This window comes from Stegostoma tigrinum, chromosome 10 (assembly GCF_030684315.1).
Source record: "Stegostoma tigrinum isolate sSteTig4 chromosome 10, sSteTig4.hap1, whole genome shotgun sequence".
NCBI lineage: Eukaryota > Metazoa > Chordata > Chondrichthyes > Orectolobiformes > Stegostomatidae > Stegostoma > Stegostoma tigrinum.
In genome coordinates, this window is record NC_081363.1 from 39098178 (window position 1) to 39125009 (window position 26832).

The 26832-nt window shown below is 40.7% G+C and overlaps 1 protein-coding gene across 2 annotated transcripts in view; it reads left to right on the top strand.

Moving 5' to 3' along the window:
- The first annotated feature begins 2317 nt into the window (after positions 1-2317).
- Positions 2318-26832, top strand: part of amn (amnion associated transmembrane protein) — a 33398-nt gene continuing 8883 nt past the window's right edge. The window contains exons 1-10 of one of the 2 annotated variants that reach the window (XM_048537054.2): positions 2318-2518; positions 4837-4955; positions 5047-5091; positions 11830-11917; positions 13301-13536; positions 14156-14293; positions 17303-17411; positions 19529-19611; positions 24173-24359; positions 26509-26677. In XM_048537054.2, the coding sequence (XP_048393011.1) occupies positions 2479-2518; positions 4837-4955; positions 5047-5091; positions 11830-11917; positions 13301-13536; positions 14156-14293; positions 17303-17411; positions 19529-19611; positions 24173-24359; positions 26509-26677 (1214 nt within the window). In that variant the 5' untranslated portion in view covers positions 2318-2478. The remainder of the gene's footprint in view (positions 2519-4836; positions 4956-5046; positions 5092-11829; positions 11918-13300; positions 13537-14155; positions 14294-17302; positions 17412-19528; positions 19612-24172; positions 24360-26508; positions 26678-26832) is intronic. The other variant, XM_048537053.2, reaches the window with a different exon arrangement.

Genomic DNA, 26832 nt, shown 5'->3' on the forward strand with positions numbered 1-26832 from the left:
CAACTCATATTCCGCTTGGGAACCCTGCAGCCCAATGATATCAATGTGGACTTCACCAGCTTCAAAATCTCCCGCCCCCCCACTGCATCACACAACCAGCCCAGCTCATCCCCTCCCCCCACTGCATCAAAAAACGAGCCCAACCTGTCTCTGCCTCCCTAACCTGTTCTTCCTCTCACCCATCCCTTCCTCCCACCCCAAGCCGCACCCCCATCTACCTACTAACCTCATCCCACCTCCTTGACCTGTCCGTCTTCCCTGGACTGACCTATCCCCTCCCTACCTCCCCACCTATACACTCCTCTCCACCTATCTTCTTTTCTCTCCATCTTCGGTCTGCCTCCCCCTCTCTCCCTATTTATTCCAGTTCCCTCTCCCCATCCCCCTCTCTGATAAAGGGTCTAGGCCGGAAACGTCAGCTTTTGTGCTCCTGAGATGCTGCTGGGCCTGCTGTGTTCATCCAGCTTCACACTTTGTTATCTTGGATTCTCCAGCATCTGCAGTTCCCATTATCTCTGTACCCAATTTCCACCACTTACCTCAACCCTTCACTTGGCAGTTTATCCATCTAGCATGGAAAAAATGAATTTCTGTTTATATTTGTGATAAACTGCATATTATAATTAAATTTCATGATAGTAGGATAACCATACATACATACTGTGCTCCTGTAGCCAACAAAAAGGAGATTCAAAGAGATGCGGTCAAAATAAATGGTTGAGGAATGGAAGTTGAATTTTAATATGCTAATGTGCAGCATGTTGAATGTTGAAACAGACGTGGAACTGTGGATATTCAATGGGAGGTTTTCATTAGTAAACATGGAAAATGAGTTGTTTTCTAATTGTTGACCATTCATTGGAAACATTGAATTATTGTCATGCATACTGAAGTACAATGAAAAGCTTTGTTTACAAGCAGTACAGGCAGAACATAGTAAGCAAGAAGTACACATCAAAAAGACTTAGACAGAGGCACACAGGTTATATTGCACAGGGTGTGCACTAGGCAAGATCAAGTGTCATTTGAGGCTAATTAGCTCATTCATCAGTCTGATAACAGCTGGGAAGAAGCTGTTCCCGAACCTGCTGGTGCGTGTTCAGACTTCTGCATTCTCTGCCTGACGGACGAGGTTGTAGGATGTCATTACCAGGTGCGATGGGTCTTTGACAATGTTGGTCTCGTTTCCGCAACAGCGAGCCATGTAAATGGAGTCCTTTGATGGCAGCTTGACTTCTATGATGGTCCAAGCTGTGCACACCACCTTCTATAGTTTCTTATGGTCCTGGGAAGAGCAGTAGCCATACCAGGCCGTTATGCACCCGGACAGTATGCTTTCACTGGTGCTTCTGTAGAAGTTGGTGAGGGACCTTATGGACATGCCAAATTTCCTGAGCGTCCTGAGGAAGAAGGAGCATTGTTGTGCCTTCCTGATTGCTTCTGTTCTCCTCCTTTCTTTCTGAGGTCAATGATCAGTTCTTTAGTTTTGCCGACATTGAGTGAGAGGTTGTTCTTGTTGTGCCATGTCACCAAGCCCTCTATCTTCCTTCTGTATTTTGGCTCATCAATGCTAGATATCCATCCCACTATGGAGGTATTGACAGCGAACTTGTAGATGGCGTTCATTCAGTATTTGGCAACACGGTTGTGGGTGTACAGGAAATACAGTAAGGGATTGAGGACGCATCCTTGGGGTGGCTCCAGTGTGGAGTATTATTGTGGAGGAGGTACAATTACCTATCCTCACTGTGGGTCAGAAAGCCAAGGATCCAATTGCAGAGGGCAGAGCCGAGACCAAGGTCACAGAGTTTTGAGATCACTCCGGAGGGGATAATGGTGTTGACTGCAGCTCCACTTTCAAGTTTTAACAATACTATAGCAGAGCATATTAACTGCAAAATATTTGATCAAAATCATAGCACACCACTTTAAAACTGATAAAATGATATTTGTTATTTCTTATAGAATGTCTGGATATCCTATTAAAGGTAACTGTCAAATGGTTAAGGAAGTCCTGATGAAGGGTGTAAAACCAAAACATCAGCTTTCCTGCTCCTGTGATGCTGCCTGGCCTGCTGTGTTCATCCAGCTCTACACTATATTGAGTCTGGCTCCAGCATCTGCAGTTCTTGCTGACTCTGATTGCTGGCAAGGTTATGGTCCATGTTAAAGCTTTTTTAACTGCAGTCTCATGTAGGTTTGTGATTCCCTGGTTCAATAGTCAAACAGCTGCAGAAAGATCTGACGGGAGATCACAGACCTGAAATGCTAACTCTGTTCCTCTTGCTGTTGATGCTGAGTATTTCCAGCATTTTGTTCTACTTTACCACTGTAAGCACTACGCTCCATTACAGTTTAACTACTGCATTGTAATTCACTTCAAATGACATTTTCACACAGATCGTTCAAAGTTTACAGCAAAGTACAAACAAAGATTGCACAACAGCTGAGAAAAAGCTTCCTCCTGGATTAAGCAACATGAAGTCAGGATACTTCATCTCCTTCGGCTTGCTTTTCCGTAAGTAGTGTGCCCAATAGAAAAACTTTAGTATTTGTGTGAGAGGGATTGAAGGAAATAGCTAAACTGAACATTAGGGTGAGAAGAAAGCCAATAAAGTGTTGTTTTGTCATTGTAAAATGTCTGGAAAGGTGGAGTTGCCAAACTGTATGAGATAGAGATTTCCTCAGAAAATAGGACAACGAAACAATTTGATTGTAAATGACAATCCCTATAGTTCTAATATTACATTCACTGGTATATTGGGGAGAATTGGCAGTTCAGGTATATGTGGATTAATTGTTGAGCAAACATAAACATTAGGAGTTTATTATTATTTTATAATCTGTGCAACCTTTGGGTTCCAGAATGAGCGGAACAAACAGTAGATCAAAGCATGTTCCCAGTAATACAGACATGATCTTCCCCACAGCAGCTACTTCTGGTTTATGCGACTACTTAAAAGAATAAATCAAAAATGAATCTGGGTAACTATAAGCTATTGGGCTTATATCAGAAATTGATAAAATAATAGAATTGATTATTAAAAATTTGAGCCAAGTTGCACAAAAATAACCTTCTAAATGACAGCCAATTTGATTTCAGATGGATTGGATATGACCCAACCATAATGTTTGACTTCCTTTGTTGCATGCAGTTCTGGTCACCACACTACCAGAAGGATGTGGGTGCATTGGAGACGGTACAGGAGAGGTGTACCAGGATGTTGTCTGGTATGGGGGATGTTAGCTACAAAGACAGGAAGGATAGCCTGGGTTTGTTTTCACTGGAACATTGGAGGTTGAGGGGCGACCTGATAGAAATTTCTAAGTTTGTGAATGGCATGGATAGATTGGAAAGTTTGAGGCTTTTTCCCCAGGGTAGAGAGGTCAATTACTAGGGGACACAGGTTCAAGTTGTCTGGCAGGGGAAGGTTTAAAAGAGATGTGCAAAACAAGTTTTTCCACACAAAAGATGAGAGTGCCTGGAACATTCTGCCAGGCCAGGTGGTGGAACAGACACAACAGCGTCATTCAAGGAAGACCTGGGCAAATGCATGAATAGCAAGGGAATAGAGGGAAATGGATTGTGTCAGTGAAGACAGTTTTAGTGTGGAAAGGCAAGTTTTGAGGGACAAAAGGCCCTCCTGTGCTGTACTTTTCCTTGTTCTTGCATCCTGAGTAGATGTTGGTGAAACTTATGTGCCTCACGGTGTATCCCAGAGATTTGTGTCAGGGCTTCAAATATTCATCCTTTTTATTTGTGACTTAGACAACAAGATACAGAGCCATGTATCATCCATGTTTGCCAATGACACAAAGATCAGCAATACTGTAAGCAGCACTGATGGAAAACTCCAAATGCACAATATTAATACATTAAATGAATGGTCAAACTGTGGCTCCATGAGGTCATCTATTGGATCTGGAAAAGATAGATCTGAATACTTTCTAAATGCTGTTCGGTGCTCCAAAAGGATGAACAAATGCAGCTTTTACATTTGGAGTCTCAGTTCCGTTCATGACACCTTGGAAGATAGAAGCTCCCCTCCCTCCAATATCAGCGTAGATTTACTAGAATGATATCTGGGCTCCAAAGGTTAAAATACCAGGAATGATTGCACAATCTGGGATTTATTTCCCACAGTTTAACTCCAAGATGACAGTTTTGCCATTCAGCAAAGCCTAACACCTAACGATCTGAAACAGGGGAAGACAGTTGTACCATATTAGAGATAAACTGAGCGAAGTATCCCTGTACTGAGTACAGGGGCTTCCGTAATTTATGAACTGTAAGGAATTATAGAACTGTACAAAGTATTCGAAGGACTTTTGCTCATTTGCTGCCTGAAAGAACCTTCCATTTAGTTCTTGACATGTCCATTCTCCTACACCTTGATATTTATAATAAAAAATCGCATATGGATTCTGTTTCCATCACCATTTCTGTACATTTCCTTTCTGTACAGGGACAAACTAAATGAGCCAGATATTCTTCTTCACCCTAACTATGTGATGTTTGAACATTCCACTAGCGTTACAAAATGTAAACTGCTTTAAACTCCTAGGATAACAAAGTGTAGAGCTGGATGAACATAGCAGGCCAAGCAGTATCCTAGGAGCACAAGCTTTTGTGCTCCTAGGATGCTGCTTGGCCTGCTGTGTTCATCCAGTTCTATGCTTTGTTATCTTGGATTCTCCAGCATCTGCAGTTCCTATTATCTCCGCTTTGAACTCCTGTTTTGATTGCATCTACTGAGTGAACATGATTGTCTCCTTCTGTAGTCAGCTTCATTTCAATAGGTTTATTTTAATTATCTCATGATGCTTTTGTTGAAGAGCTTTCAAGTGCCTTGTACAGACAATGGATTCCGGACACCAACTTCAACAATAATACAAACTGGGACAAGGGGAGAATTCCTTGTAAGAATGACAGAGTCTTATTTCATCAAGATAAGGTATGATAGAGATGTCCTGTTTTCTTTCTACTTATTTTCTGTTCGCAGCATACCAATGAGTATAATTTTTAATCCTTTTGTTACCTTGCAGAGTTTGAGCATTTTCATGCAATCACCACTTGAACTGATGGAAATGGTAAGAATAACATTGTTTTTCTTAAGGAAGCGGTTTTTGTAAAGGAAGAGGTTAGATTCAAGAACGCTGTTTAGATTGGCAAACAAGTAAGTTTTAAAGTTTTGTGTAGTTTGAAGTTTTTATAGTTAACAAGTTCTCTGAAGTTGTGCGTTTTTAAACCAAATACAACATTTCCACCAAATTTTCACTGAAGTTAGTGCAGTCACTTTGATAAAATTCCCAGCATTGATTATCCATAAAAGAATTGTTTTCCTTTTTTTGGCTAGGTGTGTGTGCACAAGTGTGCAAAGTAGTAACTAAACATGCTGCCCCTTCCTGCTGGGATTACTTGCAGCACCTTGTCTAACAGCTTCGTTGATAGGGCAAGAAATTTGCCTATGTACTATCAGTCATCCCAACATTGGTGCCCTAGGTTACTGAAGCTGCTAGCCAATCAGGAGGCAGCACATTCTGAATCGTAATGTTCACTGGTCAAGGCCTACTCAGATGTAACATGGCAAGAGGTTTTTGTTAATCTTCTTACCTGGGGCCCAGTTAGCAGGAAGAGAAAAATGTTGGGGGTGTGGGGTCGAAGGCAAAGAACCCAAAGTGGCTTTCGGAGACAACTGCCACAGCCTGCCCACAGACTGGGCATTTGGAGAACGCCCAACTTAGCAAGTCATCATGCTTTGTCGGTTGTGAAACTGACCACCTTTCTTCCCTGCCAGAGAGGCAGGTGATGAGCCATGAAGCAAGTTAATGTCCTTAAGTGGCTCCTATTGATCACTTAAGAGCCTTAATTGCAGGTGGGTAGAGATAGACATCCATGGGTTTTCTCACCCAGCATTTAATCACAGAAGTAGTGAGCAGGGATTGAGGTTCTTCTCCAAAGCCAACTCTCTCAGCAATTTCTCATTCTGGAGAAGGGGAATTCTGCCTAATGATCTTACACAGTCAACCATACCCAAAAGCAAATTGGTACCTTTGCAAGAGTATGTTCGGCATGACGAACAAGGCTGAAAGTGTTTTTAATTAAAATTCCAAATAACTAAGCCACTTTCTCCTCGATTTCTTGCAACGTCCATCACATTTATAGCAGGGAATGGAACACTTTCATATTTTGCATCTGGTGCCAAAACAATTTACATTTGCATGGTGCATTTAAGTTGGTAAAACATCCCAAACTGCCTGACAAGAGCAACAGCAACAAAATGCATTTTGAGCTGAAGCAGGACACCTCAAGTTAGGTGACATAAAAGACTCTTTAGATCTGATCTAACCTGAAACCCCTCTCATGCTACTCTCAAAAGCACTGTGTCTGAGACATTTTACTTTCACAAATAAGTTACCCTTCGGCTCTCAGAGCAACATTGTCTCGTAACTTTCAAATTCTGAAAATGCTGTGGACTAACACTCATTGTTAAGACACGCGAGTCTGTTCAAGATACAATGATGAAACTTGAGATTCTTATTATTTACTGGAGATGTGACTAATATTTAATTTATAAAGTCCAGTATCTCGTGTGTATAAAAATTTATCTAAGGTGCATCTGATACATTGAAACCACTAAATTTCACAATGCAGTCTATTACTCCTCTTTTCACCTAGCATGTGACAACTTCATCAAATATAGACCCCAGGTTTCACCCACATTCTGTTTTGATGAGGCCTTTACTGAGGTTTTAGAAATATGGCATAGAAATACTTGAAGAAAAGTTTTGGCATGTTGCCCAAGATTCAATCACAGCTGAGCTGAAGGACACATTTATCAGGCTGTTATATTTACATGAAGAGTGTGTTGAATTTGAATTCAACTGAACCAAACCACACCCTCTTAAATGAAATTTTAAACGAGTATGCCTCTTTTCAATGGCTCTGTTTGAATTACAGGACAAAGCTTAGTCCAATGTCTACATTGCAACATGGCTTTCATTAAATTACTCAATAGCACAGCTGTAGGCAGGAACTGAATGCGAGCAAGGTTGAAGTCAGAGCTAATATGCATGGGGGATTACTGACCAGCAGCAAATCAGGAGACAGTTTTAAATTTATCCAATGACAAATGATTTCTTTGAAACAATGTGATTTTTTTCATATTTCTCAAAATGAAAGAGATCTGATATTGAGAAAAGAGAACATTTTCAGACTTTGACCATCAGGACTAATATTGAACCTCCTGGGCTAGGCATGACACAGTCAGGAGTAAAATTCATTTACTCTCTTAATATGAATTGCTTCTTATTGATTTTCCTTGAGCCAAATCCCTCGGTTTTCAGAGCATGCTCAGTTATACAGTCATAGAGCTAAACAGCGTGTTTTCGGCCTAACTTGTCCATGCTGACCAGAAATCCTAAATTAATCTAGTCCCATTTGCCAGCATTGGCCCATATCCTTTTAAACTCTTCCTATTTATATACTCATCCAGATGTCTTTTAAATGTTATTATTGTACCAACCTCTACCACTTCCTCTTCTAGCTCATTCCAAACATGCACTACCCTTTTAAACCTTTCCCATCTCACCTTAAACATATGCCCTCTAGCTTTAGACTCCCCTATCCTGGGGAGAAGGCCGTGGCTGTTCACCCTATCCATGCACCTCATGAGTTTATAAACTTCCATAAGGTCACCCCTCAGCCTCTGCTGCTCCAGGGAAGACAGCCCCAGCCTATTCAACCTGGGTTTGATCTTCCGAGCCTATGCCTCCATGCTGCCATCTCACCACTGGTCACCATCTGGGTTCACCAGCTACTTTGTCATAGCTGCCAGAGTCCCATTCTGGGGCTGCACCAGGCCCCAGCAGCTTCCATGATGCTGCCAACCACCAGAGTGCTGCCCGGGCATGCCAACTGCCTCGTGCCCCACGACAAAGTTTTTGCTCTGGTCCCTCAGTCACCATTGTCTCCATAACTGAGATCTCTCCACAGCGTAAGTAGAAGGGAAAGCTTTTTTTAAAAAAGGAAAAAAAATAGTGAGACAAGAAGAAAGAAAAGCAGCTGGAGCAGACGCACTCCAGCTCAGGAGCCTTACACCATTGCCATCTTAGAAGTGTAGAATCTTGAATACTGTTTTGGTTGCCGCCTTTAAGGAAGGTTATCAATGTATCGGAGGTGGTTCAAAGCAGCTTTCCTAAACTGATATCTGCAATGAACAAGGTACCTTTTTGGAAAGAGGTTAGACAGGTTCGGCTTGTGCCACTGGAGTTTAGAAGAACAAGGGTTGACATGATTGAAGTGTATAAGACCCTAAATGGTTATGACAAGGTGGACACTAGAGTGCACTATTTTAAAATTAGGGGTCACCCTTCCATGACCGAGATGACACAATTTTTTTTTGAGGCTTGTGCAACTTTGGAACGGTCTGCCTCAGAAGGTGGTGGAGGTGAGGACATTAAATACTTTTGAGGCAGAGACAGATTGATTCTTGTTAAGCAAATTGTGGATCTTGGGGGTAAGTGGGAATCTGAGAAATAAACAGATCAGCAACGATCTTATTGAAAGATGCAGCAAGTTCAAGGGCCTAAATGATCCACTCCTATTCCTATTTCATACGGCCACAAGTTGTTGGGAGTGACAGAGTGGCTTAGGAAAGTAAGGTAAGAAACATCCTGATGTTTATAAATACAAACATAGAGTACAAAAGCAAGGAATTTATAATGAAACGTCGTGAAATATTGGTTCATCCACAATTATAAGATTGTAACTAATTCTGGGCGCCACATGTTAAGAGCTTTAGGGAGGGTGCAGGAAATATTTATGGGAATAGTTTCAGGATTTCCGTTGTATGGATAAATTGGAGAAGTGGGAGATGTTCTCCTTTAAGAAGAGAAAAAAATTGAAAGATTTGGAAGTGTTGTTCACAATTGTGTGGTTTTCAGATAGAGAGAAACTGTTGTCACTGGTGGGAGGGCAGCACTTTAAGAACTTTTTTTTAAAAAGCAGCTGTTTTGTGAGGAAAATCTTTATTTGGCAAGAGGTTAGGATTTCAAATGGACCAGCTGATAATGTGATAGAGGCAGATACAAGTAGGAGAGAGGGTTCTTCACCAGTGAGAGTAGCTATGTCTTCAGGATATACCTCTTGTGAACTTGATGAGATTTTGAATCATCTCACTTGCCTTCCTGCATTATGCATACATTGTTGTTTCACTGTCTCTGTGGTGCCAATGTGAATGGTCTGGAATTGCTGACATGGGACTTCCAAAATGGGTCCTCCTGCTCGACTCTACACCCAACCTCCTCCACAGATCCGCTCCAGCAGTCTCAGTTAAATTCTGCTCATAATTCTTAGCAGTATGTACCAAAATAATACTGTTGTATAAAGCAATGGCTCTGAAAAAGTTAATGTCCAAGTTTCATTAGCTGCACCCAATCTGATGATTTCACGTGCAGTCAAATTAGAGACAAATTGTTCTGCATTAACCCAAGAGAGTAGGTGTATTCTCTTTGCAGTATTCCCTCAGAGTTGGATCTTCAAAGTCTGTACACTGGTTCAAAGCCTGGAACGGGGTGGGTGGTCAATGCCACATTGATGTCAGCATGGCAAGCGTCATACATGGACCCTATGTGCAGCCACGCAACATAGAGGAAAAAGATAACAAGTTGTAGAGCTGGATGAACACAGCAGGCCAAGCAGCATCAGAGGAGCAGGAAAGCTGATGTTTCTGGCCTAGACTCCTCTTCAGAAATATAGCGGGAACACTGGTTCATTGTAACAATGTCAGACAGCAACGTAAGACGTACTTTTTGCTTTCATGCAATCTTGGTTACTAAAACAAGTGTCACTTCTGTTTAGACTCACCAGGGATCCATCCTTTGCCATTGATCATTAAACAGATCCGAGACATTGCAGACTAAGGAGGATTGGTTGCTTTGAACAACCTCAAACAACCTTTGCTCTGTGCCACATACTAACGGAAGTGCTAGACACTACTAAGTGATAGCAGTAGCAAATAGCGCAAATACCACAAATGTTCCTCCCAGCTGGCTGTACTCGAACAGAAAGTGTGCTATTCCAGTTTATGGACAGAAGACTCTGGATGAGATGCAAATCTATGATTTTCTAACTCTCTTGAGAGTAGTACCACTGTTAACAGCTGACACTTCTTATTTAACAGCTGAACACGGTTGAGCTCCAAGCTCATTAATTGAGCAACAGGAAAGCCAACATTGTTTTCAATCCCGCCACAAAATGCTATCACCAATTCCAACCCTTTTCCCAGTAACTGCCTTGGGCTGAATCAGATAGTTGGCAACTTTAGCCTTCGATGTGACTATGATCTCCTACTCTACTCTATCATGAATATCATGAGCTTTCAACATTATAACATGAGCTCTAACTTCATCTGTCTCAGTCCATCTCCTCTAAAACCCTGATCCAGGCCTCCATCTCCAAATTGAAATCTTCCAGTGCTTTCTTGCCATCTCTCCATTCTTCAGCTTTCAGCTGAACTGAACCTGTTGCTTGCATTCTATCCTTGGTCCCATTCTCTCATCATCACTGTTCTTGCTTACCAATTTGGCTTCTATCCCCTAATACTCAAAATTAAATTGTTCTTCATGGGTGTACATACACTTCCTTGCCTCTCCCCTTCTTATAACTGTACCTCATCCAACACTACTACTCTTCTGGAATTCTACATTCTTCAAACTCTGACCTTATGTGACAGTCCGACTCCCACTCCATTCATTCCGCCAATGGTAAACTTGCCTTCAAACATCTACACTCAACATTCCTTTCCAAAACCACTCTGTTACTTTACCTCTCTCTCCTCTTTGAACACAGTCCTTAAAAAAGTATACCTATTTGACCAAGTTTTAATCACCTCTGTCAATATCTTTCTTCAGCCACAAAAATTTTTTGTCTGATTATTGCTTCTATGAAGTATCATGGGTTATTTTAGTGCCTTAAAGATATTTCATACATGCAAATTAATGTTGTTGCTTCAGAGAGAGCCAGTTGTGTAGAATTGTGAGCAGAGTCATGCATCCACACCCATTAGGAGTTGAGTTGATAGATAACACAGTACAGAGCTAGAGGAACGCAGCAGGCCAGGCAGCATCAGAGGAGCAGGAAAGCTGACATTTCGGGTTGGGACCCTTCTTCAGAACTGTTCTGTGGAAGGGTCCTGACCCAAAACATCGACTTTCCTGCACCTCTGATGCTGCCTGACCTGCTGTGTTCCTCCAGCTCCACACCGTGTTATCTCTGACTCCAGCATCTGGTCTTACAAACTCTCTGAGGAATTGAGTTGAGTTTGTCAAATTATTTTCACGTTAGATTTTTACAGTGACTAGAAAGAAGAAAATCTACCTCTAATAGTCTGACATAACTAGGGCACATTATGGACAGTTTAACACAAAGCTGCATAGTGTTACTGAGAGGCCCTGAGCTGACTTGTGTGGAATTGAAATTGTTATGTCGGAGCAACAGTAATGTATTTCCAAAACTGGGATTAACTGAGGATCCTTTACTCTGTAATAAATCTTAACTGATGCCGATAAAACTGCAAAGTAAGTGTTCACATGTGTCTAAAAGGCCTGGAAAACTCTCATTTAATAGTCATCATGGAAAACTTCAGGGGAAAGTAATGTACTTCACATAATGTAGTATGTTGAAATATTACCTCAGACCATGCTCTGTAACAGCGAATTGATCTAGTCCTGCAATATTCTACTGTATATAGAAAAGCTGATCAGTTTCAACTGTCATCGAGTTAGTTGGAAAAGAATTTACCTTTTTTTTAAACTTGATCTATTTAGTACTTGCCTCTGGATGGAGAGTTCATCCTCAGTCATGGAGCTGGATTTGCTGCAAGTGATGGTCAGAGTGTATCAGGATGTGAAAGAGGTATATTGTCGTATGATTCCTGTGTTTTGTTTTAAAGAAAGCAAGCTACCTAACGCCCTTTAAAGTTAATGTCAATCATAAACCTTGCTCCCAATGTGGAAACACTTCCATGCCCTAGTGTCAATTATATCTTTAATGTATTTTAATTTTAAAGCTTCGCAAATGCACTGCTAATTACTGTACACTATCAACCATTTTACAATCAGCAGTAAAAGAAAATAAAATGCCCGACCAAGTGTACTTTTAAGGTAAAGCTATCATACTCCTACACACATCACAGCTAAAGATAACCAACATCCACCCTTATGCTACAGATTTCTGGAAAACATGATTTTGCCATTGATGGTTTTATCAGTCCTCACTTCAGTGTTTGACCCATGGATTCCTTTAATGTTCCCAGCTCTGGATCACCACTTTCTGACAATTTTGGATTAATATTCCTTTTTCTTTCCAATCCTATTGCATTTCAATGACCTCTTTCACTTGAGATATATACGCTGGCAATTTCTACCTGTAGTTTGCACATAATATTTATTAGTTTTTTATTCATTAGGTGCTCCTAGTGCGCATAACCTTTATCCTTTTTACAGGGCGACCAGATCATTCAATAGACCTTGATCTCCATGTCCTTCAAAAGGGGAAAATAAATCTTTGTTTTTGTAATCCTCTACAGACATCTTTTTTCTTTGCATATTTTTAGTAAATTAATCCAGTGACTAACCTATTTTAAATAAAAACAGGATAACAATATACAGAGTGTCTTTCCACACTGAAAAAAGAGAAAGAAAGGTAAAACATTTATCTTATTTTCACATGAAACAAATACACCATCTGCATGCTATTTATCCTTTTTGGGTTTCCACAGGGTTGAAATCAAAGTTGCAACTTGAATTTTCTTCTCCAAACTTCAAAATGTGCCACTTCTTCCCTCCTTCCTTTCTTCCTTTGGGTTGTTCCTCTCTCCGATAGGCTTCAGTCTTAACACTATCTTCAAATTCATCTTCAAGAATGATTAAAACCTGTCATGAATCCTTCTTTTGATATGGGTCTCAAGCTAAATGCATTCTCAAACAAGTCTCAACTAACTGTTAGGTCTATTGGCACAGATTTTACGGAACTCACAGCTGTGTACATAAATTCTCTCTCAAATAAGCTATTACGTATGAGGTGGGCCATCCAACACTGATTTTACTTCAGAAATTCCAGTTAAGACAGACTGAAATGATTGTCTAGGACTTTATTTAATGAGATGCATCCATTCTATAGCTCTGAATGTTTAACATTTGTGTTGAGTTCCTAAGTTGGGAACATTCAATGGAACAAATAATTTTGAGACATTAACTCTGATGTGCTAAAATGATGTGGCCCTTTTCTTTAATGCAGGCGAGGATATCACTTTCAAAGACCCTAGCCAGTACAAATGGTATGATCCCAAATATTGGCACACAACTTTATCAATGAGTGACCTGGAAAATGAAAAGCACCTGTTCATCTTGGATGAGGAACGTGTTCCCTGCCAATATGACGATGTCATTTTTCGACCTGAAACATCTTTTCGTGTTGATCTGGACAGCGATATACAAAATATCAATGTGAAAACCATTTCTTTAATGAACATGGTGAGTCTTCCGTTACTTCAAATGCAGGGTTTTGATCATGTCCTTTGATCCATACCAGCCACATTTTCCAAAGTGATATAAAGTTTTGTGGTTTGCATAAAATTCTTTTGAGGATAATGACAAATAGGGTAAGGCCACTTTTCAAAAGGTCTGGTGCATCCATCCAAAAAGGTCTGTTTTGTCATGGTCCTGTAAGACAGAGCTGCATTGAGTGGAGTTGACAACAAGTCTTTGAGGTGCATTTGACCCATGGCTGCAACTGAAAAAGTATTCTACTTTGATATGGGTCTCAAGCTAAATGCATTCTCAAGCAAGTCTCATCTAACTGTTAGGTCTATTGGCACAGATTTTATGAAACTCACCACTGAGCACATAAATTGTCTCTCAAATAAGCTATTAAGCTTGTTTTCTACGATATTGCTTCCTGCCATAACTGGCCTGCACTTGCTGTTCTCCTCATGCTCACTGGAGTTTCTGAAAACTGGTCTATGTGAATTCCTAGGCCGTCAGCGCTTTGAATGCCTTAATCAATGCAAGACGATGGTAATACGTTATGTGCTTAAATATTGTCCTTTGCTCATTTCAATGATGTCATTGAATATTTCACTTTTCATCGTAGACATTTGCAAGCAATGAAGAGTTTGCTGAGTACATGTGGTCAAATACTGGAAAATTACAGTTCCAAGGAAATGGCTCGATCACTGTGACCAATGCCAAGTGTGAGGATAAATCTGGCTGTGATTGTGGTAACTTTGGTGTAAGCATCTAGCTCAAACCAAATGGCTGTGCTACTCATAAATTTGTGATGCATGCATTTTCCAGACTTCCATGAAGAAATTGTTATTTAGACCATGTTTTCTTAGGATTAAGAGAAAACAACCGGTTTAGTTCTTTTTAATCTGTAAGCTTTTGACCCTTAAATATGTTGGCAATAGGATAAAGAAAAAAATATACAGCTGGTTTATCTGCATCTTAACCTTCAGTTAAATATTGATGTCATTTTGACTGCAAACACACATACACCCATTACCGGAATGTTGCTCCCTATGAAACAGCATGTGGCATTACAGTTGTTTCAGCTTGCATCAATTTCCACCATCTTGCCTCTGAGTCACAATCCAGTCCATATTTCAGCTATTGTTTGAGGCTGACACTCCAGCACAGTGCAGAGTCAGTGCTGCACTATTGGGCAGGTGTCCTATGAAACTTTAATCTAATATCCGTTGTGCCTATTAGGATGGTTGTGCAAGATGTCGAAGCCCTGTTTGAAAAAGAGTAGGATGTAGTTCTTGACAAACATCCCTTGCCGCTCCATCGAAAGTAAGTTTTGTTAATTTGTTCATGAGGCTTTGCTGTATGCAGTGGTTAGAGCATAGAACATAGAACATAGAGAAGTACAGCACACTACAGGCCCTTTGGCCCACGATGTTGTGCCGTGGAATAATCCTAATCCAAAAATAAAATAACCTAACCTACATTCCCCTCAATTCACTGCTGTCCATGTGCATGTCCAGCAGTCGCTTAAATGTCACTAATGACTCTGCTTCCACGACTACCACTGGTAAAGCATTCCATGCGCTCACAACTCTCTGGGTGAAGAACCTCCCTCTGACGTCTCCTCTATACCTTCCTCCTAACACCTTAAAACTATGATGCCTCGTGGCAGTCAGTCCTGCCCTGGGGAAAAGTCTCTGGCTATCGACTCTATCCATGGTTACTTCATTTACCTGTACAACAATGACAATGAGACTGTAACAGTAATTGGTCCCACCTTATTTTGGGATATCTTGAGGATATCATTGTGATTTTGGAAATGTAAGTCTTCTTTTCCTACATTATGTAACATTGCCTCTTACAGGAATAGGTTGCTGCAACTGATAATGAGCCTTTTACGTTCTTGCTATATTCCAGTAACAGACAAATGAAGACTCCATTGGACTATGTGAATTTAGTGACAAACTAAAACACAGATTTATTAACAAACAAAGTTGATTAGATTAGATTCCCTACAGTGTGGAAACAGGCCCTTCGGCCCAACAAGTCCACACCACCCCTTGAAGCATCCCACCCAGACCCACCCCCCTATAACCCACACACCCCTGAACACTACGGGCAATTTAACAAGGCCAATCCACCTAGCCTGCACATCTTTGGACTATGGGAGGAAACCGGAGCACCCGGAGGAAACCCATGCAGACATGGGGAGAATGTGCAAACTCCGCACAGACAGTTACCCAAGACCGGAATCGAACCCTGGCGTGGTGAAGCTGCAGTGCTAACCACTGAGCCACCTTGCAGCAGCATAATTATCAATCCATGTAGTTCAGCCTGTTACCATATTGCTCACATAACTTCTGATTCAAGGTAGAACAAAGATGCTTAATAATAATAATAATAATAATACTGAATCATAAATGTCATGGGATAATTTGAAGTCGCTTTGTGACTTCTCCACCCATGTTCTAGTATTCTGGTATGAGAAGAACTTGGCAAAGTTGTCACATTTATTTTTCAAAATTAATAGCTTCCTGAATTGTCAATCAATAAACTAAACCAGCTTCATCCATAACCTGTCTGCTGGGACCCAAACGATTAACATTTGAATGAATCTGATGCAATAGAAAGATACCTAAGTGCCATTATATTAAGGTTCACTAGTGAAATGGTTAAGTTTGTTTGGCTGTCTAACTTGTGGACATGGTTCTATTCTCATTACAAATTTGAGCCATATTTGCAGAATGCAGAGATAGTAAGAATTTTCTGAAGAAGGGTCCCGACCTGAAACGTCAGCTTTCCTGCTCCTCTGCTGCATTCCTCCAGCTCCACACTGTATTTACAGAATGCAGCTTCTGTCTCTCCCAGGGACTTACAAATATTGTCATATCAATTTAAAATGTCAATCGGTATTTCATACGTAGCACAAAGCACAAAACAAAAAGCAAGAAAGCTGTGAATGTGAAAGTCTGAAATCAAAGAAAAATAGAAAATGCTGGAAATATGCAGAAGGTAGACAGTATCTGCTTAGAGAGATAATGACGTGGCTAAGCACTTAAGAAAGACTGCAATGGCTGAACTTTTAGTTTTGTTTCTTTATTTTTCAACTTGATATTAAGAAGTACTGTAATGCTTAACTTTCACCCTTTTTAATGCTATGCGAAGAGTGACTGCAATGTTTAACTTTAAACTTATTTCCATGTTTCTTCCTACCTTGATCTTAACTTGTTTTACCAAGGTGCTTATACCTAAGATGGTACTGTCTGCAGAAACATTGAAAACATTTCACTGTACTCCTGTACTTTTGTACTTGAGTACACGTGAAATTAAGTCTACATTTAAATCTACTGGGCCACATGTTCACTGTTTTAACAAAGGCCTCACAAATGAAACACTAACTACTCTGTTCTTTCAGCAGCACTATTTGTCTCAACTGCTAGTAAGAAAAAAAACATTTCAAGAAGATTAAAGATGTTAGATTTAGCTAACCTAGAATAGAGAAAGCTGGGTAGTATATATAGTGTAGAGGAATAACTCATTTGAATAAAGTGGGTAATTAAATTTCCCACAATGAGTTTCAAATGGAGGCAAAAGGTGTTGCAAACCTGAAAGGTGTACCAAGGTTGGGGTGGGGTGAAAGAAGGAATGGGACAAGAAGGCAGCTGTAGAAGGACAGAACATTTCCCAATGTTCCAACGGGAATATAAAATATCTGCAGCCTATTGAATCATTGAACACACCGCATTTCCTTAACTCATATTTTACTTTGCAGAACCACAGAAGGATTTGCTCGAATTTGCAAAAAGAATCAGGAAGCCAATGCTCTGAGCTTATTTGCACAAATCCCTTGAAGCCTCTAGGACATTGCTGTGACATATGTGGTGAGTGTTGCTAATGCTAATTTTAAAAAATTCAGTTTTGATCCATTTCAATTTTAAGAATCGCTAACATCCCATTTGATTAATGTTTCACTTTTTTTGTGCATTTTATTTCATACACCAGGCAACTACAGTCTCTCAAAGTGGGACTGTTAGTTTGGTGGCAAGTTTCTTAGTGAGCAATTGAATTGGACCCTAAATTAATCAAAATTTTAAACAAAAGCAGAAGTTGCTGGTAAGTCTAGCAGTCTGCCAAAGAGATATCAAAGTTTCAGGTCTGGTGACCCTTCCTCGGTTCTGAATTTGGGAGCTACTAAAATTCAGCGCTCTGACGAAGGGTCACTGGACCCAAGATGTTGACTTTGATTTCACTTCACAGATGCTGCCAGACCATCAGAGCTTTCCAGCAACTTCTGTTATTTTGTTTCAGATTTACAGCATCTGAAGTTCTTTTCGATTTTAATCCAAGTTTTGTTTGTTTGTAACTGTTGATTCATAATTCAAGAATTTGTAAAGTCAAGCATCTCTACCCAGCAGAGTTTTGGCATGTACCAAGTCCCCATTGGCAAACAGATAAAATACTGTGTGCCACCCCCTGGTGCTTTGTGTATTACAATATATACACACCGTCCACCACTCAAAACGTAAATTAGCTGATCTTCTGGATAAAAATGAAAGATGAAACAATATCCAGGCCAATTTGGGAAAATCTGGGAAATTCCTCTTTAACTTATCTAAAAGAAACTATTCTGTCTTTTTAGATTACTTAATTTTTGCATACGACTGTATCTGAATTTTACTAGCTCCCAAATTCAATGATTAGCAGCCACACTCGGGGAAAAGAGTTTGCTTTAGTAAAGGGTTTAAGTGTCTAAGTGATCCCAGAATCTAACGCCCATGCCTATCAAATGCATGGATAAACTTTCAAATGGAACATCAAATCCGTATGTCCAGTTGTAAAATAAAAACAAGGTGCTGGAAAAACTCAATAGTTTCCCTTTCCATAGGTGCTGCCAGACCTGTCACGTTCTCCAGCACTTTTTATTTCAGATGCCCAGCACCCACAATACTTAGAGATAGTAGGAGCTGCAGATGCTGAAGAATCTGAGGTAACAAGGTGTAGAGCTGGATTTCTGATTTCTGAGGAAGGGTCTAGGCCCAAAACACCAGCCTTCCTGCTCTTCTCGTGCTGCTTGGCCTGCTGTGTTCATCCAGCTCGACCTCCAATACTTAGTTTGATTTGCCCTGTGATAAAGCTCAATTATGGCCCTGTACCCCATAATAAAGAAAATTAAATTAACTTTTTCCACATTCCCTAGATTTTCTAAATGAGGTCAATAAAGTACTTTTGAAGTTGTAATGACACAAACTGCAGTCACTAATTTGCACCTGTCAGATCCCAAAAAAGTAATGAAGCAAATAACCAGTCATCTGGTTTGCTGATTTTTGGTTGAAGGAGAAATGTTAATGAAGATATCAGGGAACTATCCTGATCTTTGAATAGATCTATGAATCATCTTTTATACAACTGAGAAGGCACGAAGGGTTTCAATCTGATAACTCACCTAAACAACAGCATCTTCAAAAGTGCAGCAGTCATTCAGTATTGCATGGAGCTGTCAGCCTCGATTATGTGCTCAAATCCTGGAGTAAGCATAGTACCACAGAGCTGACACAAAATTCATCTATTGTCGAAAATCTCCAAGGATGTACTTGCATTACAATGCTGGAAATCAGTAATTCCTAGTAATTGTTATGTTCTTAGTAATGTTTTAATGTTAGTGTCAATACAAACTGACTGTGGAGCCACAGCCAGAGCTGATGCCTCTGGGTGGATATATGATCCCTAAACCCTGGATTCTAAAGGAAGTCCTGATGTCTAACTTGTGCTACACAAATTTAATTCCAGTAAACTTCAGATTGAAGCATCATAAGCAACCAGTAAGAAGCAAGCCTAGAATTACTACTAATACCAAACTATAAGCAAATTTATCACATACACCTACTGTTGGTGAGATTTACACCATTCGAAAAATCACTGACTACAGGTTATATAATTATTGTTAATTTTTCAAAGGGCTGGATCAATAACTAATTATTGCTGTCACATTGAATTCCAGGTGCCATTATTTATTTTGAATATGGTCCAGAGTTTGATCTAGAATTATACCAGGCCCATCTTTTCGAATCCTTCCTTAGCTTGGTATGTTGTTTTCGATTCTCACAGTATTACTTTGCCTCTTCATAAAAGAAATAAAACCAGCCCAGCAACATGAGTCAAATATTTTTAAATTCTGTTTTTTCTCCTGTCTTTCTTTTGGACTTATTTAAGGGTTGTAAAAACAAGTTTTCATGCATTAATGTTTATTATTATTAAAGAATTAAGTTCTATGAAACTTGTTCTGACCCACAGAGATAGCATATTGTAAGTCAAACTCCACTATTGCTGGGCTTGTAACAAGTATTATTTTTTTAAGGTACGCACAACATTCCAGTTTACTATGCTTTGATACTAAGATTCATAGAAAGCACAAATCAGGTTTCTGAAACAAACAATGATTTATTAATTATTAGTTTTACTATAGGTACACAAATATAGACAATATACAGATAACACCGTTAACTAAAACTCTAATCTGTTTATAAACTCACCCCCCCACTCCCTTTCTGACACACACACACGCAGGCTCTCTCACACGGTCTCTCTCTCTCTCACACGCTCTGTCTCTCTCACACGCTCTGTCTCTCTCACACGCTCTCTCTCTCTCACACAGCTCTCTCTCTCTCACACAGCTCTCTCTCTCTCACACGGTCTCTCTCTCTCACACGGTCTCTCTCTCTCACACAGTCTCTCTCTCTCACACAGTCTCTCTCTCTCACACTGTCTCTCTCTCTCTCTCTCACACGCTCTGTCTCTCTCGCACGCTCTCTCTCTCACACAGCTCTCACACGCACACACATATCTTTGGTGTTCAGTTGTTTTCTGCTGATTTATAATAAGTACAGAGCAAATAATTCACTTGGAAAATGTTTCTGACTTATCAACTTGAACATTATGGTTCACTGTAACTGCTACAGGAAGGATAACTCGTTTTCTTCAAGATTAAACTGAATATTTTAACTGCAGAGAACAGGCAGAATCTGCTGGGGAGCACAACACACACTTCTTTCTCTCCTTGTGTGGCAGTGCTTCTGTATCTTGTTTCCAGTTTCAAACTGTTGGCTGAGAACCAAACAGCTTAACCGTTAGACAACTCTCAGATCCCTGATCATCTGCACATTGTGGATCCTGTTGCCACATGAAATAGAGTTCACAGCAGGTATTAAATTGCTTGCTGTGAAATTATGCAGCCATATAGAACATAGAACATTACAGCGCAGTACCGGCCCTTCGGCCCTCGATGTTGTGCCGACCTGTCATACCGATCTCAAGCCCACCTAACCTACACTATTCCATGTACGTCCATATGCTTGTCCAATGATGACTTAAATGTACTTAAAGTTGGCAAATCTACTACCGTTGAAGGCAAAGCGTTCCATTCCCTTACGACTCTGAGTAAAGAAACTACCTCTGACGTCTGTCCTATATCTTTCTCCCCTCAATTTAAAGCTATGCCCCCTCGTGCTCACCGTCACCATCCTAGGAAAAAGGCTCTCCCTATCCACGCTTTGATTATTTTATGTGTCTCAATTAAGTCACCTCTCAACCTTCTTCTCTCTAGCGAAAACAGCCTCAAGTCCCTCAGCCTTTCCTCGTAAGACCTTCCCTCCATACCAGGCAACATCCTAGTAAATCTCCTCTGCACCTCTTCCAAAGCTGCCACGTCCTTCTTATAATGCGGTGACCAGAACTGTACGCAATACTCCAAGTGCGGCCGCACCAGAGTTTTGTACAGCTGCAGCATAACCTCTTGTTTCCGGAACTCGATCCCTCTATTAATAAAAGCTAAAACACTGTATGCCTTCTTAACTGCCCTGTCAACCTGGGCGGCAACTTTCAAGGATCTGTGTACATGGACACCGAGATCTCTCTGCTCATCTACACTACCAAGAATCTTACCATTAGCCCAGTACTTTGCCTTCCGGTTACTCCTACCAAAGTGTATCACCTCACACTTGTCTGCATTAAACTCCATTTGCCACCTCTCAGCCCAGCTCTGCAGCTTATCTATGTCTCTCTGCAACCTACAGCATCCTTCGCCACTATCCACAACTCCACCGATTTTAGTGTCGTCTGCAAATTTACTAACCCATCCTTCTGCGCCCTTATCCAGGTCATTTATAAAAATGACAAACAGCAGTGGACCAAAAACTGACCCTTGCGGTACACCACTAGTAACTGGTCTCCAGGATGAACATTTCCCATCAACTACCACCCTCTGTCTTCTTTCAGCAAGCCAATTTCCGATCCAAACTGCTATATCTCCCACAATCCCATTCCTCTGCATTTTGTACAATAGCCTACTGTGGGGAACCTTATCGAACGCCTTGCTGAAATCCATATACGCCACATCAACCGGTTTACTCTCATCTACCTGTTTGGTCACCTTCTCAAAGAACTCCATAAGGTTTGAGGCACGACCTTCCCTTCACAAAACCGTGCTGACTATCCTTAATCAATTTATTCTTTTCTAGATGATTATAAATCCTATCTCTTATAACCTTTTCCAACACTTTACCAACAACTAAGGTAAGGCTCACAGGTCTATAACTACCAGGGTTGTCTCTACTCCCCTTCTTGAACAGGGGAACCACATTTGCTATCCTCCAGTCATCTGGCACTATTCCCATAGACAATGATGAGTTAAAGATCAATGCCACCGGCTCGGCAATCTCCTCCCTGGCTTCCCAGAGGATCCTAGGATAAATCCCATCCGGTCCAGGGGACTTATCTGTCTTCACCCTCTGTAGGATTTCTAATAATCTTCCTTGTGAACCTCAATCCCACCTAGTCTAGTAGCCTGTATCTCAGTATTCTCCTTGACAACACTCGTTTTCTCGAGTGAATACTGTCAAAAAATATTCATTTAGTGCTTTTCCCTATCTCCTCTGACTTCACACACAACTTCCCACTACTATCCTTGATTGGCCCTAATCTTACTTTCGTCATTCTTTTATTCCTTAAATACCTATAGAAAACCTTCGGGTTTACCCTGATCCTATCCGCCAACAACTTCTCATGTCTCCTCCTGGCTCTTCTGAGCTCTCTCTTTAGGTCTTTCCTGGCTACCGCGTAGCCATCAAGTGCCCTAACCGGGCATTCACATCTCATCCTAACATAAGCCGCCTTCTTCCTCTTGACCAGAGATTCCACTTCCTTCGTAAACCACGGCTCCCGCGCTCTACAGCTTCCTCCCTGCCTGACAGGTACATACTTATGTAGGACACACAGGAGCTTTTCCTTGAATAGGCTCCAAATTTCTAATGCGCCCATCCCCTGCAGTTTCCTTCCCCATCCTATGCTCCCTAAATCTTGCCTAATTTCATCGTAATTGCCTTTCCCCCAGCTATAACTCTTGCCCAGTGGTATACACTTATCCCTTTCCATCACTAAAGTAAACATAACAGAATTGTGATCGCTATCACCAAAGTGCTCACTTACTTCCAAATCTAACACCTGGCCAGGCTCATTACGAAGTACCAAATCTAATGTGGCTTCTCCCCTTGTTGGCCTATCTACATACTGTGTCAGGAAGCTCTCTTGCACACACTGGACAAAAACTGACCCATCTATAGTACTCAAACTGTAGTGTTTCCAGTCAATATTTAGAAAGTTGAAGTCCCCCATGACAACTACCCTGTCTCTCTCACTCCTATCGAGAATCATCTTTGCTATCCTTTCCTCTACATCTCTGGAACTATTCGGAGGCCTAAAGAAAACTCCCAACAGAGTGACCTCTCCTTTCCTGTTTCTAACCTCAGCCCATACTACCTCAGTTGACGAGTCCCCAAACATCCTTTCTGCAACTGTAATACTGTCCTTGACCAACAATGCCACACCTCCCCCCCTTTTACCATCTTCTCTGTTCTTACTGAATCTTGGTAAACTCATTCTTTTTTTACAAAAAAAACGTTGTTCTTTCTCATTGTAGACTCCAGTGTCTAAAGACATAAAAGTAAAAAGACATGTCCTTACGTATTTGATCAGTTGCCTTCCACTTGAATTTTAAAGATTGCAACTTGCTTATGGGTAGTCAGTGAAGCTTGACTCCTTACACTCTGAGATTTTCACTCTCCTATTCCTGAAGCACCCTTCACCACACACTATTATCTGAGTGCTTTCTTCAGTTATAAGCACAAGAGGTAAGTATCTGTTAGTTTCTGTGTGTCTCCAGCCAACACACTTGATGTCATTGAAAGACAAATGGTATAGGAAATAGTTTGACAGTTATTGTTTTCTGTTTCCATACTGCCACCTCATGTGTTATTAAAAAGCCCACGCACTTTGTGCGCTGTATCAGTGATTTAATCATTTTATATCTTGTCACTTTGGATGCAATGAAAGCTAGATCATACAGTTTATTTTTCAATGCAAGAGTATCACACTTTAATGGCAGGGAATGGTTGTGCAGAAAGTGCACCCATATAGCAATTTTGGCAGCAAATGTAGTCATTGTTGGTAATGACTAATGCCAGTCACCATCCCTGAACCTTTTTGTGAAGTGGGTGTACAAAACTTGTATTGTGATAAAACTGCATACTGTGTACTTTCATAGACGTTTGTTATTCAAAGCAACTTGAAAGTTTGTTTTCATGTTTATTAGAACAAATACCAAGGTGTGCGCACATCTGTGACAAAAGTTTACAAGAAGCAGTCTTCAAAGAAAACTGTCCTGGCCGATGCTGCTCCTCATATTCAGATTGTATTTATTGATAATGAGACCGAGTCAGCAACAGGAAGGCTTGCAGCTGCACTGGCACAAGATGTTATGGGGGTTATTACTACCCAAGGTAACTATATATCCACATTTGATTAAATCATTCTGCCCTGGGATACTTTAATAAAATGCTGAAGTTGGCCTGTGCTGTTTTCTGTGTTGTATCTGTGTTGCGCTATTGATCTGGACTGGATATTTGTATTCTTCACTTTTTCTGATAGCCATCTAAGGAAATATTCGTGCGAAAATTAAAACAAGAAAAGCTGGGAATATGCAGCAGATCTGGGTGCATCTGCAGAGAAAAACAATCCTGTTTAGGATCAATTACCTTCTGTCAGTATCCACAGTACTTAGTGAGTAAAGGTTTGAAATAAAATCAATAGACTGCTTTATTTCGCAGTTAAGTGAACATACCAAGGATTGGCTATGCATCATTTACACAGTGAGCGGGTGGGGCTGGGGGGAGAGGATGAAGAGGAGAAGACAGCCAACTTAACCCTGTTTTCAGGAGCTTAGTCTTGGATTGTCTCATTGCATGTTAGTCCCACTGAAGATAACCTGAAATCCACATTGTACAATTCAAACCTTCCACCTCTCTCTTATAGGCTGTTGTGCTGTCCTCTTGAGTGCCATGTTAAAATAAGCACCCCCACAAAGCAACCATTCAAGACTAACATTATCCAGCAGGCCATTTAGTATTGGAGTAGATTTGTAGCTCGGGTTGTGGATGTTGTGGCTGGATGGCTCACCGAGCTGGTTCACTGTTGTTCTAGAGACGTTTCGACACCCTGCTGGGTAACATCATCAGTGCAGCTTCCGATGAAGTGCCGTAGTGTTTTCATGCCTGGTTTTTAAACTGTGGAGTCCATTGAGCTGGTTTATCTCACTTCCGGTTTTCCTTTGTAGTGGAGTGTACATGGAATGTATACTACACAGTATGCAGTTTTATCACAAGACAAGTTTTGTACTTCCACTTCACAGGAAGGTTCAGGGATGGTCACTGGCATTAGTCAGGGTAGGGGGAGTGGGTCTAGTTAGGATGCTATTCGGAGGGTTGGTGTGGACTTGATGGGCCAAATGGCCTGCTTCCATACTGTAGGGAACTTTATAATTCTATGATACATGTGATGAGCTCAGGTTTCCAAAGCTGGGGTATATGCTGACTCACATTTCCTAATTTAAGCTAAAAAGTCCAGCTTCATAACCTTAGAAGCCAACCACTAACCTCATGCAATGCTGAATTCACTAATCCTTCCTTCAAATTGCTTACCAACACTTTAAAAAATTTGTTGCCAAACTTTAACTGCACACATTTTGACTGCCACCAACTTCACACTCACTCCTTAAAGCTTGCTTACAGGGCCCAACTATGCACCTTGGAATGCATAAGACCGAAACATTGCAATACAATCATTGACATTTCCCTCTCAACTTCATGACAAGCCAGTGGATAACCAGTGGCGGCAGCAGCTAACTAGCAAAGGTCAGGCATGCCCCTCTGTGGCAATTCCAATGGGTTGGACAGTGCTGGCAATCATCCACTGTAGTGTAGCAAAACCACACAGATCGAAGAATAAGTTACTACTTGAAAAGTCTTTTTATATACCACTTCTCAATTATCCAGTGAACTCTTCTAATAATAAAAAAAACTGCAAATTGGTGAGCCAACCAACACAAACAGTATTTAATATAAAATTCAACTAATCACTCGTGTGTTTTCTTGGTGTTTACCTTTGAACGCTTGTGTTACCCCTGCAGTGAGAGTCATGAAAAGCTGCTCACTTTCATTAGGGAGATTAGGAAAATAGTTTTGAAAGGTAGCTTTGAGCAACCCATTGTTCCAAACTGGCCCAAATTAATCAGGCTTTATGATCCTCACTCTCAATTATCAGCTTCATCTCGTCACTTGCCTTTATTTTAATGAACCCGAATGCTCCACAAATTTAAGAAATGTTTTTATCCTTCAATCATTGCCATGGAAAAACAAAGATTGTAACCTTTCAAAATATGATGCAGTGATTTACATTTCACGCCATGCTCCCGAAATGTTGAGGCTTGTAGTCAAAAAGGAACAATCTAGTTCGAAAAAGAAATAATGCTCTGAGGAAGGGTCACCGGACCTGAAATGTTAACTCTGTTTTCTCCTTCGCAGATGCTGCCAGACCTGCTGAGCTTTTCCACCAACTTTGCTTTTGTAACGTTCTGACTGTGTTTGAATGCAGGTGACAAATTGGGAATTACAAACGCTGAACTCCAGGAAAGCACTAACAGTGAACAACAGGCTGGTAGAAACATGAATGATGGAGAAATAATTGCAACAGTGGCTGGTGTTGTTATTGCTGTCCTATTAAGTGGAAGTTTAGTATTCCTCATCATTTCGGGAAGAATGAGGTGAACTGAAATTCTTATGGAATAGCAGAAATTTACAAATGTTCAATTCGAATTCCAGGTGAAAAAATACTGTGCTGTCACTATTAGGTTGCTTTTAACAAAGTACTCAAAAACGTCTGCATGTTACCACCTTTGGGGTAAAATTGACACCTCTG